This window comes from Dipodomys ordii, unplaced genomic scaffold, assembly GCF_000151885.1.
Source record: "Dipodomys ordii isolate 6190 unplaced genomic scaffold, Dord_2.0 Scaffold12, whole genome shotgun sequence".
NCBI classification, from domain to species: Eukaryota; Metazoa; Chordata; class Mammalia; order Rodentia; family Heteromyidae; genus Dipodomys; species Dipodomys ordii.
Genome location: NW_012267228.1, coordinates 20,069,548 through 20,087,330, shown reverse-complemented (window position 1 = coordinate 20,087,330; position 17,783 = coordinate 20,069,548). Strand labels below are relative to the sequence as shown.

The 17,783-nt window shown below is 39.6% G+C and overlaps 1 protein-coding gene across 7 annotated transcripts in view; it reads right to left on the bottom strand.

The window, feature by feature from the left end:
* Positions 1-17,783, bottom strand: part of Cadps (Ca++-dependent secretion activator) — a 451,304-nt gene that overhangs the window by 74,670 nt on the left and 358,851 nt on the right. For 4 of the 7 annotated variants that reach the window (XM_013010385.1, XM_013010383.1, XM_013010382.1 and 1 more), the window contains 2 exons: positions 4,882-5,037; positions 718-865 (listed from right to left, as the gene is read on the bottom strand). In XM_013010385.1, the coding sequence (XP_012865839.1) occupies positions 718-865; positions 4,882-5,037 (304 nt within the window). Of the gene's footprint in view, positions 1-717; positions 866-4,881; positions 5,038-8,352; positions 8,500-17,783 lie in introns of all 7 variants that reach the window. The other 3 variants (XM_013010381.1, XM_013010380.1, XM_013010379.1) reach the window with 1 other exon arrangement.

Below are 17,783 nucleotides of genomic sequence, written 5' to 3'. Positions count from 1 at the left end.
CAATTGGCAACAACATAGAGTTGCCAGAAATGCTTCTGAATTAATTCTAAATTGGTATATGAATATCTAGCTGGCTTAAGGCCATCGGAGAAAAATGATCATGATAGTCTTTAATCAAACCCAAGTTGCTGTTTCCTTCTCCTTTACATTTTAAATACCGCTTTGGAATTGGAAACGCAGCAAAGGACTAAACTTTCGGTCAAGGAAGATTCACAATCCATCTATGGGAAGTTGAAAGGCTGCAAATTTTGGACATTCAACAGAACCTGCTGCTGGCTGGGGATTGGGGAGCAGTGTGATCAAACATCATATATCCTAGAAAGTGCTGGATGCAAGAAAAAGCTCTCCTGCTGTCCAGATGTTCCAAGTGATAAAATGTACTTCAGATGTGAAAGTGAATTGGATGCTGGCAAACATGGATCTGTTGGAGATACCAGCCTAATAAATAAGGTCATCAAACATTGCTTAGCTTAAAGGAACCACTCCCACTCCCCTACCCCCCTGCCAAGAATCACTTCCAAGTGACTGGCACACTCATCAGCACATGCCTCTGAAATGTACTTGACAGATACCAAGCACTTATTCGTGGCTTAATCTGCAAATGTTAAAGAGTATATTTTTGAAACTAGCAGACTAGGATAGATGGAAGGGATTTGTGAAGTTTTCTTCTACATGATCAATGGCGAGAGATGAAAAAAAAACTTTTTTTTTCTTTACCTCTTGGCCCATTTCCATACTGCAAAGTTTTGTTGATTGAGCCTTGGCATCAACCATAACATTAAACATGGTGCATATTGACTGTGGGACTCGAAAATCTGTTGATCGACTGGTTTTTTGCAGCTTAACTTCAAATGCAATCCTGGTTCTATTAAAACAAAGTAGGAAAAGACCAATTCAGTGTTCAGATGGCAGCAGGTGGAGGAGACATTTTTCTGAGAGGTTAGTGAAAAAGAAAATTGAAGGCTGTAATCAGTTTCAATTGACAATGTCTTCACATGTGTTCTCTTTTAAATGGCCTCCCCATCTAAGGAAGGCCTATTCATGGGGACAGCTACACACACCCTTCCTTTCTCGGCAGTACATGGAACACCTGTAGCTCAGTGTGTTTCTGTCTATAGTTTACATGGTATGGAGAATCTTAATTGTAAGAGAATGAATGAATAAAAACCTGATTATAGCATTACAGCCTATATAAGTTCTCTCACATTGGCTACTGCCTACCTTGAATCACTTTATTAAAAAAAACAACAAAAAAGGCAGTTTCTAATCTTCAAAACCTCACAGAAAAGAAAAATCTTAAATGACATTCATTGTTGTTGGATTTTTTTTCTTTCTGGGTTTGAAAGAGACCAAAAAGGGAAAAAAATTAACAAATTTGTGATATCATCTTAAAGACAAACCAAAAACACAAAACCCCAAACTAAAACCCAGATTTTTTTCTTGTTCAAGAGTTATAAGAAGAAATTATATATCAAGCTGTTAAAAGAGGACTACTCTTGAGGGAGAAGGAGTGGTATTGAGAAAAATTCCACGATTAAAAAAGTGTTGTCCATGCACTGTTTTGCAGTAAGTATATAATTTAAAATAAACACAGTATTGTTTATGACATTATACTATGTCTAATGTATAATATAGAGTTTATGTCTCTAATCCACAAGTCAAGAATTGTGTAATGGTAGAATTCCAACCTAGTATTATTCTCATATAGGTGACATTCTGACACCAGCACGTACTCAACCACTCTCAGAAAACCCTAGCTGGGCATGGGCAGTGGGTGATACAGGTGTGAGATTGAGTCTTTGATGCTGGCATTGTAAAGGGGCCCAGCTATATCCTAAAAGGTTTCAGAGAAGTGGGTCACATCATCACATGTGTTTAAAGAAAAGCAAGTAGCTTTATTAAAACCCCGGTCATCTAATGTGTCTAATGGTTTTCAGCATTGTTCTCTGTCAGGATCCTGGGCTCATGCAGTCACCAGGAAAGCATGGCTTTAAGAGGAATTGGTAGCAGTTTTCTAACAGTGCATAGGAGGATCACACTGCTAGTTAGCTCAGGAAAGGATGCCAGCTTGCTAACACACCCTGGGTGCATGCAGGGAAGCCAAGTATAATTTCTAAGGTTGGAAGCCCAGTTCTTAAGGAAAAAAAAACCCAAACCCTCAAAACACCCCTATAGATTATATGATCATGTTAAAGATAAATGCATCTTGGCTTCTAAAGTCTCCGTGCACTGAAGTAGCTTTCTAATCATGATGATCATTTTAAGCTCTGCTGAAAATACATCCTCTTCTCATTTTGTGAAAAGCAAGCCTGATGGGGACTGAGTTGGACAGGTCTCTGTGGCTGATCTTCTGAAGCTGAGGTGCCAGTTCCGGCCCAATCTGAGAAATGGAAATGCTAAAATGCTTCCTTCCAATGAAGCAATCATTTTCTGTGTTCACAGGGGAACTGTTCACAGCCCGTGGAGTGCAGGGCTGTGAAAGAGGAAGGTGAATGCAAAATTAATATGATTGAGAGGGATCTAAAGGACCCTAAAGCTGGGCAGGGAGGGGTCATTTAACCCAACTGACTTTCCTTGAGGCCAGAGCCAGGGTACCTTGTTTTGGGTTCAGTTCAGAATGTGACAGATTCTAGATTAGAGGCTCTCTGTCAGGTGAGTCAATTAACTCCCCTGGAAACTTAAGACACCAAGTGTTTCTTATTGATATTTTTAGCATTGCATATTTCATGAAGCAACATCCTTACTACATTGTCCTAGAACAAGGATTATTTATTCTGGCCCCCAAAAGAAAAACAATGGTTCTAAGGCTCTTCTAATGAAGATTTTATGTCTTGAAACATTCTTCAAGAACTTCTCTATGTCATCTCTTCTAAAGCTGGAGATGAGGGGGTGGTATTTCCAGCTGCTTTTGCTCTTTTCTACCTTTGTGCTTAAGTCTAGGGCCTTAATTGGAAAGGACAGCTGGCAGTTCAGGAGCCCATGGACTAGGTTTTAACAATAAAAGGGTACTTGGCTACCACACAATAAGCGTGCCACTGGAACCAGGTGGGTGAGGGTGCCAAGAGGCCATAGTCAGGTCCGCTTCCTGTTGCTGATTAACTCACTCTCTTTGGGTATCCAAACCCTAAGGATTACGGAAATGTTCTATGGGATTAAATCAAAGTCTTACCAGCTTGAACATCCTCAGTCCCCTTATCTCTGAGCTGCTATTTCTTACTCCTTACCCAGGACACTGGCTTCTCCATGAAGGAGATAAATGTCTTTCTGTAGAATATTTGCATATAATCAGGCGCTGGTAAATCTTAATTCTAACACACTTCAACTTCTTGGTGAGATCAGGGGAGAACCTTTGGCCTCAGGGAACTGTTTTGTAAGAAGATTTTGGCTTAAATAGTTTCGCCACTGGAAAGTCATTGCTTTTCCTGAAATTGATAAGACTATGTAGGAGATGGTAGAATGTAAAACCTTGAGGAGATTTTTTTTTGACTATGGATTTGAGAAACAGATCTGTCTTTGGATTTAAGGGTGAAAAGAAAAGAGCAAAAGTGAAGATCTGGAAGTCTAAGCTTCAAGAAGTAGCATCAAAGGCCTTCCGGGACCCTCCAGAGCCCATGGTTCTTCCCCATTTCCTGTAGTGCTACAGTTCATCTACCTGAGAGGGCATTGGTCTTTTGCCCCTGGGGCTCCAAGTTTTGAGGCTATGACTTCTCTGTTCTTCTTCCAAGATGAATGATGAATTCAGAGCACTTCTAGGCAAATCCACACCTCCTCCCTTCCCTGTGTCCCCAACAACTGATTCATCATCATCTAAACTACACAACATCTGGAGAACTCGAGTAGCCTGTGCTGCTTATGGTCTACTACTTTTTTTTTTTTGAATGAGGAAAAATAATGGAACAGTTATGAGCTGTAAAAAAAAGTTGGATGTGTGCCTAGGGGAGGTAGGGTGATGATGTCAAAGTTATGGAATTTACTTCCGTATTTCATATATACGTAGAAGACACTCCATAAGGGAGTTTTTGTGCAGAGAGTATGGGAAGAACTAAAAACAACTTCGCTGAAGGGATGTATATTGTCTTCATTTTCTTCCCCTCACCTTCTTAGAACAGTCTTCATGGGGACTATCTCCAGTGCAGCAATGAACTTCCTTAATCCCGGAGTCCACAGTGACAAAACCAACAAAACCCACAAGGCCTAGGGTACATTCAAAGTCACATGCCCTTCTGCTGATACTCAGTTAAGCTTCTGGCTAACTAACTGCACATAGCAGGTACTGGGCTCCTGTACTGAATGAATGTGCATGCTGAGGCCTCACCTTCTTTTGCTGGGGAATTATTAGATTCTTGTGACCTAAGGACCCGCATTTCAGATACACTGGAGGAAGAAGTGTAGACTCTTGTCTTATTTCTTCCAAGCTGTTCACTTTTTACATTCACATACTTAATAAATATTTTTCATGTAAATATTTTCTGCTAGACACCGCTGGGGATGTTGAAGATAAAAAGATGAAAAAGTGGGATGGGAAGGGGAAACAAAGGAGGAGGCAACAATGCTCGATAAGAAATGTACTCATTACCTTGCCCATGTAATTGTAACCCCTCTGCAGGGTATTTTTATTATAAAAAATAATCAAGAAAAAGATGAAAAAGTATAAACATGAGTCTTTTCCCAATGGAGCCAACAACTATGAGGATATTGGCAGCCAAATCAGTTGGGGACTGGGTTAGAGCAGAAGCAGTTGACCCAAAGCTAGACAACTTCCTTTTCTATAACACTCCAAATCACAGCTTACTGAAAAAAGGAGACATTAAACATTAGCTGTTCCTGGAGTTAGTGGACAATGGAGAAAGTGGGTTGAACCTGTGGAGCACCTGTGCTTACCTTTTGACACAAGATTCAATCATGTCACTTGCCATCAACTTGAGCCGTTGTTCTAGGTGCTTTCCAAATTCTTCCTCAGGCCAGTGCAGGTCCCTAATGAAGGTCTGAAGCGCATCAAGTTTCCAGAATAGGTCTTCAGAGGTGCCTGATCCATTACTGGCAGGATAAAAGTTAGAAAACAAGAGTCACCCAATGGCCTCAGGCTGGGAGGAAACAAACACAGAGACAACTAGAGGCTAGAAGGCTTAAGGCAAACAGTCGCTTCCACATACACAACGACGTGTGTTGGCGGTGGAGATAGGGGGCAATCTCCACCGGCATAATTTGAGTTTTACCATACATGACTCAGTCTACTTTGCTCAGCCAATTACTCCAGACCAGTGAGAGTCTGAAGAATACCATCCTGTAACAACTAGGCAATGGTGTATGGTAAAAATCAGCCTTCTTTTAATTACCACATTAAGACATGTGATGATTCAGATGAAGGCCATGACCAGGGGGAGAGTTAAATCTCCGTGGATAATAACTACATGGCAACATGCAGTTATTAGGTTCCAGGGCTTCATGCATTTCCCCAGCTCCCCTCCAGAGTGGAGGCCTCTTGGAAACTGCACAAGACTTTCCGTTTTTAAAAGGACAGTGCTAACAAAGTGGTGAGCGAGGACCTGCTTTCTCTCTTGAAGAGCTGGAAAGAAACCGGGGTGACTCAAGATTGAAGCGGGGATACCTGGATACCTTGAATCCAGAATTCCTCTTTGGTTTAGTTATTATTCCAATTGTCATAAGACCAGCCCATTGTATGGGCAAGCCCCAGGCAGGATGAGGGGAGGGGAGGCAGGGGATATTTGCAATGCTTCGAGCTCAAAGCATAAGCTTTTTTTCCCATTCACCAGCTTACCCAGTCCTCTGTACAGAGGGGAGAAATAGGATTTGATTACTTTCTGTACAATGACATCCAAGAAACATTTACCTGGGGCATCCGTGGAAAGCCTGTATATGAGGAAATGCTCCACCTCTCACCCCTTTGCCCTTCTCTGGCTGGCTTTCTCTTTTTGGAGCTCTGAGGGGTGGCCACCCCCCACCCCCTTCCTCGCGTACCACTAATGCTAACACGGTAATTTATAAAATGTCCAACACACCATGCATTACCACTTGTTCTGACATCGTCTATAGAAACAGATGAGAGTGGGTGTTTCTATTGTGACAGATGCCAGCTGCATTGAATTAATGCTTCAGAGAGAAATATAGCTAGTGCATAAATGCATACACAGCTACTGCGGGGTGGGGAGCGGGAGCAAACTCCTAACATGCCGAGACTAACGGCCTGGACCAACAGGGTAATGTTTTCAGGACAGACCAGTCTGAGGTCAGTATGTAGATGTATCTGACACGAAGGAGCAGGTAACATGGAAACACGTCCTTAAAATGAAAGGTGGCAAAGAAGGAAAACTAGAATCATGAAAAGATATAGAATCAGGCATTTCCTGGTGGACGACTGAGAATCCACGCCTTCTTCTCAAGATTACCATCGTAAGCAGGGCTCAGAAATGGGGGAATGCCTTCTCTCTCTAGAAAGTTCAGCCTTCCCCTGCCCCCACCATCCTACCCTACACTTGTCGGGGGAGACAGAAGAAACCCCAACTTTGTCTAGTGTAAGCCCCGTTTTGGAACTGCATGGTTGATGTTTTAAATCATTAAGTACATATGAATGCAATAATTGGTATTTATTACAACAACATTTTGACACCCATCTGGTTTCAGAGTTTCAAAAAATTCTTGTAGGGTTTTTTTTTCTTTGAAGAGCTTATTATTAAGTTTTGACATGAGGAAAAGAATATTTTCTTTTTATTTTTAAGATAAACTGTTAATGTTAAGGCAATAGCACCAAGATTATTTTGATTGCTGAGCAGTTACCAAAATGTGTTCTCACTCATGCCTTAATTAATTGAACGGAGACCATTATCTGCTTTATTATAATGTCTTGATTCATATCTTTTCAAAAAACACTGTCACAGAGCATGCACAGAAGAAGGTAAGAGAAGCTTTCAGCTATTTAGTTTTCAAAATTTTAAACATATACTACCTAATCTAACTTCTAATATAGTCATCTTAGCATGAATATGATATATTTTCCTTATAAGATTTTTCCTTAGGTATAATTTTTTGGAGGTCTCAATTTGTCTTTAAAAAGAGAATCAGATGCATTGACCACATGATTTCATTATTATTATAGGAACAATTACAGGGTGTTTAAAAAAATACTAGGCAGCTTTGGAGGAGCCAGGTAGACAAGTTGTTTTAATGTCTTGCTCTCTACCTGTACTACTGCGAAATCAAAATGCTGATGGCCGCTTGATGAATTTGATCTCAAGTTTTCAAAACGTCGCTGCCAGTGTCAGATCATTTTTTATTCCTTAGATAATAGCACTTCCCTTTGAAAATGTGCCAATGTATTCTTTAAAGAAAAATGCCTATCTGGCCTATAATTAGCTGTGGTCAAAGACAAAGATCAAAGGAGGGTATAGAATTGCTAAACTTTATTTCACTTATTAAATCATGCATGTGGTTCTAGTTTAGTTTCCCTGAGGTAGAATTAAGGGGTGCTGGATCTTCTTCTTGAAAGGTTAAAAAAAAGAAAAGAAAAGGGGATTCATTTCCGAAGCTAGAAGAAATGACCATTCAATCCCCATTTCCCCAAAAGTCTGGCTTTGAGGCAGCAGCTGAGGCTCCAGCAAAATCTACCTCATAGAACTCTGACATTCATATGGGTAAAGACAAAGAACAACCAATACACAAACCACAGAGGATGTGGCTACAAAAATTTATATATTTGTTGTTGGACCCTTACATTATCCAACTTAGAGACTTTTTTTACCCAGACCTCAAAGCTTCATGTTTTATTTGGACCTTGGAAAGTGTCTACATAATACGTACATTACCCGGAGCTCAGTCTATTCAGAGTTTTCATTTAGCCTTGAACATGCTGTTACTCTATCCTGCCGTATGCTGAGACCAGAAATATGCTTTCGGGCTTAATCCGTCTACAAGAATTTGTAGTATTAAACAACAACAAAAAAACCCCAAAAACCAAAATCCAGTTTCTCAGTATGTATGCCTCTCTCTTAGAATTGGATCATACTAAAGACAACTGGTCAGCCCATCTAATTTCTAAAGTCTTATCACCTGCAATGAAAAAGAGGCCAGCATATTTGTGCAAAAGAATTCACGAAGTGAAACATAGTCCTCAAGCATTCAGTGGGCGTAAGACAAATTGTTAGTGCCGCATATATAGCAATGTCTTACAAACATGATGCATGCCAGAAATAAACAATATTGTCTCCGCATGATCAGCAAAATATGTCTAATTATCCGTCTCTACTCTGTTACATAGGATGTATAGAAATAAACAATACATATCCATGCCAAGATCACTTAAATTTAAATGAGATCTAATGTGAACTGAATACACACTCAGCATCATAAATAGCAGCCATCCATGACGGTGCCGAAAAAGTAGGCATTTGTGGGATGCCTAGAGGGATGTTAACTGGTAGATTTGGTACTTTGGGAAGATTCACATTGGGTAGGTTCACATTGGGTAGGTTACTGGTTAAACTCCTGTGGAAGAAACAGACAGAAAGAAAAAAAATACCATCACAGTGACAATGCAGATGTGGCAGAAGCACACAACAGTTGTAAATAAACTGGCTAAGTCCACAGCAAGACAACAGCGAACACTTAAGCGACACATTCCAGAAAGCAGCTTACAGACGGGAAGCTGTGACGTAGCTCAGAGAGAAATGACAAATGTTAATGGGGAAGAAAAAAATACCACATAACCAGAGAGTAATTGGAAAGTGTGGACACAATGATCACATCATTTAAATGTCTTTGGGAGGGCCCTTCAGCTTCCAAATCCTTTACCAAAAGTCTTAGATTACAATCTTGAAGTTTATGGAATTCTTGGCATGATGGGGACTGGGCCTATGGTGAAACAGCTGGACTGATATAAATAGTAGAGGAGGGAGGAGGGAAAGAGGAGAGGAATAGGAGGAAAAGGAGGAGGAAGAGAGAGAGAGAGAGAGAGGTAGATCAATGGGTAGAATTTATTGTTTGATAGAAAGAGCAAGTTCTGGAGTTCTATGGCATACATGGCATACCAGGGTGAATGTAATTAATTAATAATGATTACAAATCTGAAAATAAGATAGTAGAGAGGAACTTGGATGTATTCACCATTGAGAGATGATAAAATTTTAGGTCATGGATATGCTAACTAACCTGAGTAGGTCACTGCCCAATGGATATATGAATCAAAACATTACACTGCCCCTCATAAATACATGCAAATGATATGTATCCATCAAGAAACCTTTTGGAAGACAGAAATGGTGAATGGTTTTATTTCTCTAGCTATTATTCAATTTGCTTAGTTTGATTGACAAGTTGTTATTCCTAGAAGGTCATTTGTCAAGTCAGATATTAACTCAAGGTGGGAAGGGAAGCTCACTCATTAGAATGCACAATGACCAGGCACAGAAGCAGACCTCTTTCCAATGGCTACTTCTAAACACCAGAGTATGTGCAAAGGAGAAACAAAGCTGGTGGCAGAGGTCAAGATGTCACATGAGGAATAAAGCTCTGCTTTTATAGAACATTTAAAGAAAATATACACTTTCTATCTTAAACTAAGACTGGAGAAATGTTTACACACAGCAGATACCTCAAATTCAGAGGAAAAAAAAGAAAAAAGGAACACTTCCTGCACACTTAGGACCCAAGGAAAATTTAAGACATGACTTCACCTCATGGGAGCCATATTGGAAACAGGACAGAGGCAGGAAAAGGCGATCTGAGCAGGGCTGCTTGGCAGATTAAGGATATTCCTTTTCTTAATTTTGGTGACGGTTACAGGGGTGTGTTTGGAGCATAAAAATGAACCAAGCTGTGTATTTTTTTTTTACAAAAAAATTAAAGTCAGTTAACAATGAGTAAGACGTGAACAGTGTTACCTCTCCTCAGCCTTTTTTTTTTTTCTGAACAAAAAGTTTGCTCAACTGATATGATGGAAGAAAGATAGATGGTTTTATGGGGGGGAGAGAGAGAAAGAAGGAAAGGGAGAGAGATAGAAGGAGAGGGAGAGGGAGAGGGAGAGAGAGAGAGAGAGAGAGAGAGAACACCTCTAAATCAAACCATCCATATCACTTAGGAGGGTCTGTGTCACACACTGCTCCAAACGCTGGCACTGCACATCTTGCAGTGGCATTTGAAGGGTGTTCTATCCAGCCAAAGTCACTGGCACAGTAAAGCCCAGCCTAGCTCTGACTCTGAGAGGAGCCTTCCCGTTTAAATGGAGTTGACAGCACTTTGGCAGAGGAGTTGAGGTTCTCTTTTTGGATCTTGTAGCAGAAGAGTAAGTTTTGCCAAAGTAGCTCTGCCTGGGGCAAGCTGTGTTTGACTAGCAGGACTCCTGGAAGGCTGGAGCCGCCTCTGGGTTTGATTGTGGGGCAGGCCTCCCATGAAGGCACAAGTGCTGGATCTTGTCAATAGCTTTGATTCCTATCCTACTCTTGCATAATGGCAGTAAAGCCCTGGCGTGTACACACAAAAACCTAGAATGCAAACTTGCTTACCTAGTGTCTCTACAGGAGGGGAAATAGGTGTTTCAGAGATTTAGCCCGTCTGTGTCACATTTTGTGAAAGTCAATTATACATCACAACTTCGGATGGAAGGGTGCTTTTGTGAAAAGGGCCAAAAGAAGGTGAGATAAATACGACTATTAAGTGGAAAGCGGGGTGGGGGGGGGAGGAACTTTTCCTTCCACGTGTCTCTGTTTAACTGGGAAATTTGCTTTTGAATTCAGTCCCTAGTGGTTCTCAGTCTTAAACACTGCCATGTAACAAATCCGTTGGCGATTTCCACTGAGACATGTGTAAGCCTATATAAGCAAATGTGATCATTAAATGATACACACACTGAATAATGATCAAGGAATTAGAAGATCCTAGAGATGGCAGGCTGGAAAGTTAAAATGTCAATTCTGAGCAGATTAAAAGTAGCTAGAAATGAATAACATACAAATGTATGCAAAAGTAACTCAACCTAAACATATTAGCGGATGGTGGGTACACAAATTAAAAGCGAGCTTCATTTTGTACACAAAAATAAAAAAGACTTATATTAATCAAATCAAAACATTATATTTTAGAAAATATGACATTTTAGCTAGACTACTGCACTGGGTTCACATAGAAACATTTCCTTCATGGGACAGATTATAGTGGTCTACTGTTAAAATGATAAAATGTGCTTAATATTTCTGCTTTTAGCAAAATAATATAATATATTTCTAATGTTTATAATATTGCATCAACATCAATAATCAAAAAGGCAAATTCCTAGCACAATGTTTTATTAATTAATATATGATCAAGGGGAATTTTCTACTAGTTCTGATGATCAGGCTCCTAAAATTACTCATTGTTGTAACAAATTATTATTTTTAAGGAGTACTCTAAACTATCTAAGAACAAATTAATCTTGTCCTTCCTTCCTTCCTTCCTTCCTTCCTTCCTTCCTTCCTTCCTTCCTTCCTTTCTTTTTGTACTCGTCTGGGGCTTGATCTCAGGGCTTAGACACTGTCTCTGAATCCTTTTGCTCAAGGCTAGCACTCTACCACTTGAGCCACAGTTCTACTTTTAGCCTTTTTGATACTTAATTGGAGGTAGGAGTTTCATGGGTTTTCTAACCATGATCTTCAGATCTCAGCCTCCCGAGTAGCCAGGATTACAGGCATGAGCTACCAGAGCCCGGCTAATCATGCTTTTCTGAGAACCATAATTGTTAAGTCTCTAGATAGAACAAGAAGAATGAATTACAATCCTAGCAACCCATACATAGACTATTTTGAGATTATTACAAATGGAGAATGCAGTCAAGAATTCAGTGTACATCCTACAAAATTAATAAAAGTGAATGAAGGGGTGGGTTGGGAGGAATAGGTGAGAATGTTGAAAGGGGTGATGCTGATCAAGCATTACGTTCATAAACTGCTTTGTTAAATGGCAACCCCCTTGTACAACTACTTAAAGTTAACAAAAAGAAAAAAAACAGATATTTTCTGGGTACTGGTGGCTTACACCTGCAATCTTAGCTACTCAGAAGGCTAAGCTTTGAGGATCCCAGTACAAAGCCATCCTTGGCAGGATGCAAGACTCCTATCTCCAATTAACCACCTATTCACATGCATACAAAAGGCAGAAGTGGGGATGTGGCTCAAGTGGTAGAGTGCTAGCCTTGAGCAAAGAAGCTTAGAGGCAGCACCCAGGCTCTGAGTTTAAGCCCCAGGATCAGCACCAAAAATAAAATAAATAAAAGTTAGTTTTTTTCATTCATTTTGGCAACTCTGCTGAAAAAGGAGAACTCTCATTTAGTTCCTGTCTCTGGAGCTCTAGATGAAAACAATTCTCATCTACTTGCTCAGAGGATGAATGTTCCAGGTGAGTGTGTGTGTATGTGTGTGTGTGTGTGTGTAGGCTATTATTTCCAGTGATAGCAATGATGGGAGGTGCAGTAAATCTTTAGGATTATGATTCCATGCAGAAAGAAGATAGTTATATCATCTCTCATAGAGGAGGGTGTAGATGAAGGTAGGCTTTAGATATAGAACATATGAGCCATTTGTTGCATGAATTTATTAGTCCATCTTGTCTGCTCTTGGTACTCTGGACACTAAAGCTTCTTTTGGTATTTATTATTAGTTTTACCCCTCACTCTTGGGCATGGCACTCTTGGATATCTTCCCAGAATATGGAGTGGTATTTCTCAACTTCTTATCCATTACACTCCACCCAGTTTCCTTTCCATCAAAATTCAATACCACAGAGACAATGTTTACCTTTTTATGTAATGCAAGTAGACCTGTGCTTTTTACATATTAATATATTTGAAGAGTAAGATACACCTCCAATGCCAATTTTTGCCAGCCTGGGGGATCGGAAGCCCTCATTGACAATGAATCACCTACAGACAAAAGTTCTAAATGAAGCTGGATGCCTATGGCTCACACCTGTAATCCTAGCTACTCAGGAGGCTGAGATCTAGGGACTGAGATTCAAAGCCAGCCTGGGCAGGCTCTTATCTCCAATAAACCACCAGAAAACCAAAGTGGTGCTGTGGTTCAAGTGGTAGAGCGCTAGCCTTGAGGTGAAGAGTTCAGGGACAGCACCCAGGCCCAGAGATCAAGCCCTAGTACAAAAAAAAAAATTCTAGGACCTCCCAAACATCTGTAATGGGCTTATGTTCACTTTAAAAGCCCAACATGGCCCAAACTAAACATTAATCTTTTCTCCCCACATTTCTACTTCTGCTTTTGCTCTTTCCTAGCAACTCTACTCCTTTTCAAGTCTTACTCATAAAGCTATTTCCTACTTTTACTTTATTTTTTACCATGTGCATTGTATTGGTGCATGTATATACTGGTAAGTATTTAAAATCATTCTCCTTATGTTGCTTGAATTCAACTAGGTTTAAATCCCTGATTAGGGGAATGTGCCTTTTTTTCTTTCCAATCCCTATTACTATTTGACTGTATTCTTACACTCTTTAGTCTGTATCAGCTCCATAATAAATATATCAAACAATCAGTGAATATTTGCTGGGTGTGGGTTATGTCCCATGTCCTGTTGTGTGCTCGGTACTAGGGAGAGAGTGATGCTCAACCATGTAGATGTGTACATATGAAGCAAGTATTGGAAGGGCTCTTATTTTATAAAGGAACATTCTGAGCCCCGGGAGGGTAAACTAAAGGAAGATCAAGGTCATCCAGTAAGTCGTTAGACATCCTCAGAACTTCTGACCCAGGCCTAGTACCTATATATTCACCTACATACTGAGAACAGCTCTGGTCTAGTGTTTATTACCATTAAATTATTGACATCTTTAGAAATCTGAACAAGGACATTATTTTTTAAAAATATTTTTCATATATACTTCTCAAGCAGAGAGGAAGAAAGTGTATTTGACAAGTGAGGAATGCAAATTTTACAGTAGGTATATGTCAAGAAGCAGCAGCATTTGGTTTTTCCATTCAAAGATACCCTAACTAGAATCGGGCAACCATGAAATCAAGAAATCCCTGTGTCTGGAGAAGGTCAAATCCAGATAGATGAACATTCATCAGAAAAAGGGCGCTGGCAAAGGTGGGTAAGGCTAAACCTGGAAAGACTTTAGAGTGGATGCTGTGTAGGTTTCCTTCCACCTTGAAGGCCACCATAACTTATTAACAATGTGCCGGCATGAAAGGGCTACTGGAAATATGAACCATCTGCTTGTTGGGGCCAAAAATTTACAATGAGGAATTGTAAACCATCTCTCTATCCATAGCTGATAGTTCTATGACATAACCTGATGAATACTCAAGAGAAGACAATAGGAAATAACGTTTCATTGGCAATCTGGACCTGCCTGGGAGAGGCACCTCTAGCCATTGTTGGAAGCTATTGAATGACATTTTCCAGCAATGCATAGAGAATCCAACCACAACTCCATCTGCTTTATTAGAAACGGATTTGTAGCCTCTCTTCTTCTCTCCTCACAAAGATGGAAGTTGTCTTTCAAAAGAAAGCTAGCCATAGGACTTTCTCCTAGCAAGTAACTGCAGTTGAATAAAGCCCAAATAATTATAGCTTTATTTTCTTTTTTTATAGGGCCTGAATGAAATAAAGAAACTTGAAGGATAAGCAATACTTTCAGTTGTTTTAACAAACTCAACTTATGTTTAACATTCTTCACACCATTTATTTATTTATTTTGCTTTTCTAGTTTTAATATTTTTTTTGTGTGCCAATCCTGGGGCTTAAACTCAGGGTCTGGGCACTGTCCCTGAGCATTTTTGCTTAAGGCTAGTACTACCAGTTGGACCACAGCTTCGTTTCTGACATTTGGTGATTAATTGCAGATAAGATTCTCACAGGCTTTCCTACCTGGTCTGACTTTGAACTGTGATTCTCAGATTTCAGCCTCCTGAGTGGCTAGGATTACAGGCATGAGCCACACTGGTAACCTGGCTATTTTTTAAACTTAAAAATATCTTTAAGAGTTTTAAAGAGTTATTAAAAGTTTCAATTCAACATGTCCATTTATGATTACAGTGCATCTTGATTAATGTTACCCCTTCCTTTTTATTTTTTTTTTACATCAGTTATTTTGAAGTAGGATCTACAATATATTTCTCATTTTATCTATAACCAATGTAGTTGTTTGAGAGCAAGGCTACAGTGCAGAGATGTGTGTGTGTGTGTGTGTGTGTGTGTGTGTGTGTGTGTGTGTCTACTGGAGGATCATGTGGGAAAAATCGTAAAGACAGTAAACAAAGTTTATTTTGGAGTGATCCTAATGAAAGGATTAAAAAAAAGATCATTCTTCACTTGGACAAAAATAAAAAAAGGACAAATCTTTGCTTCTTTATTAGCCCTCTTACAAGTGGTCAGATATAAATTCATACTTTTGTTTCCCTCATTTGGGTGGAGGAATGGAGAGATGCTGTCTTCTCAACACAAAGCATGCTCTCGGGCTACTCTATCCTCAGTTCTATGCCATTCTTCAGTGCTTTCTATGGCGTCTGCCCTCCATCTACAAATCAGCTAATGAAATGTGTGTAGTCTAAAAGAATTTTATTTTAGCTGGCCCTTTCAAATATCTTCACGCAAGACTCTGAAAGGCATATACTGTTCATGAATACTCTTTAGCCCAAAGCACAGTTTTGGATAACAAAAAATTATTTAAACCCAGAGGCACATGTATGCTCATGTGCGTGCATGCCTGCATACACGCATGCACGTGTGTGTGCGCGCACACACACATACACACACACACACACACACACACACACACACACACCCTCTAACTGTAGTTGCAGGTGAATATTCACAATTATAACTCCTTTATAAAATTTCAGATCTTTTAAATTCCTAATGGTCAAGTTCAATTTCCTTTCATCAGGTAAAAAAATCCCCAACAAAACATTTCCAGACTAAGACTTCCAACTCTATAAAATGATCTTGATTCTATCTTTACTTCAGATAGTACTAAGACTTTTAAAGGTTTCCAAAGGAATAGCAGTCATATGTTTGGCTTCTGAAACATTTAACAGATTATAAAATGACTTCAGTGACACCATCACAGAGTTCATGACAGTTCCCAGATCTTGGGTAGGAATCTTGTGAAATCTCAGTCTTGTGGATGAGAAAACATGCTCATAGAGGATCAAGCTCTTTCTTTCTAGCTAGGGAATGCAGGACAAGACCCCAGATCTGGGGCTTTTTAGGGAATAGTGAAGGGTACTGACCACCTGCGTCCATGAGTGTTGGTGGGAATACCTTCCCTATTTACATCCAAGCAAGTTATTGCTATTTCACAGCCAATGCTATTTTGAAAATGTGAACATTACCCATTTAAGTCTTTTCCTTTCTACAGCTATTCTTCAATGTACCACTGTCTTGATTATAGGGAGCAGTTAAAAATAAGAAGTTCACCATTAATGCTTTACCATAAAGGGACAAATTAAAGTGAACAGGAACATATTAAGAGACCACTATAAAACTCAAAAATAACAAGCTAAAATTTAAGCTTCTTAGAACTAGCTGATGAAGAACTATGACCTATTATTGTGGGATCACAGGACAAGTCAAAACCTTCTTTCATGGCTCAGACAAGGAAGGGGAAGAGAAAGCTGTGAGAGTCATATACAGTGTAATATTTGAGGGAGGGGCTCCATTCAGAAATTACTACAAATAAGGTAGGAGTCAAGACTCCCAAATTGAAGAAAAGCCTCTGGAATATTAGTTCTGAAGTTCCTAAAAGTTACCAATACACAACTCCCATTTTGCTTCATATGAGCTATTATATTCCAAAGTTGTAAAGAGCTAGAGAGAATAAAATGATTTTTTTAGAGACAAAAAAATCCCATAATCTAACAGGTCAAAGCCAATAACAGCCCTTACAAGAGCTTTTCAAAATATACTACAAAACTCTCTCCCTAGGGGAGTATCTAGTTTTCCAAACAGAGACCTTCTGGCATATTCATACACAGACCTCTTCATTCCTGGGAAATGGAGGTTGCACTGAATCTATCATTTTCTTTCAATGGTCCTAAAATTTGCCTAGCAGTTGTGGAAATTAGCAAAATCACAACACACAGATTTATATTGTGCATTGTCCTTCTTAAATGTACTTGGCTATAGAATCCTTTTTTTTTTCTTTTGGAGGCATGTTTCAAATATCCAGGCCAGAGAACAGCAAACTATGTCTTTTATAAAGTTTTATTGGAGCACAACCCCTCAGTTGTGTAAATATTATTTATGACTATTTTAATGCTAGCAAAAATTGAGTAGGTGACAGAGATCTCTAGCTTTTTACAGAACAGTTTGCTAGTCTCCTGTTTCTCCTTACAACCCTATGGGACACATTTCTGGAAATATTAATTCCTTGAGATAATACCAGTTGAGTAAGATGCATTGTATAAACATCACAGTTGAGTTTATATCCCTTCTTTTTTTTTTGGTCAGTCATGAGACTTGAACTCTGGGCTTGGGCGCTGTCCCTGAGCTCTTCAGCTCAAGGCGAATGCTCTGCCGCTTGAGCCACAGCACCACTTCCGGTTTTCTAGTGGTTTATTGGAGATAAGAGTCTCACGGACTTTCCTGCCTGGGCTGGCTTTGAACCATGATCCTCAGATCTCAGCCTCCTGAGTAGCTAGGATTACAGGCATGAGCCACCGGTGCCTGGCTATATCTCTTAATTCTTCTTTACATGGTGCAATAAAGCAGATTTTCACTTCATAAAACATTTTTCCACTTCTCCCCTCCCAACTTCATTCAGACAAGGAATCTATGAGCACTAT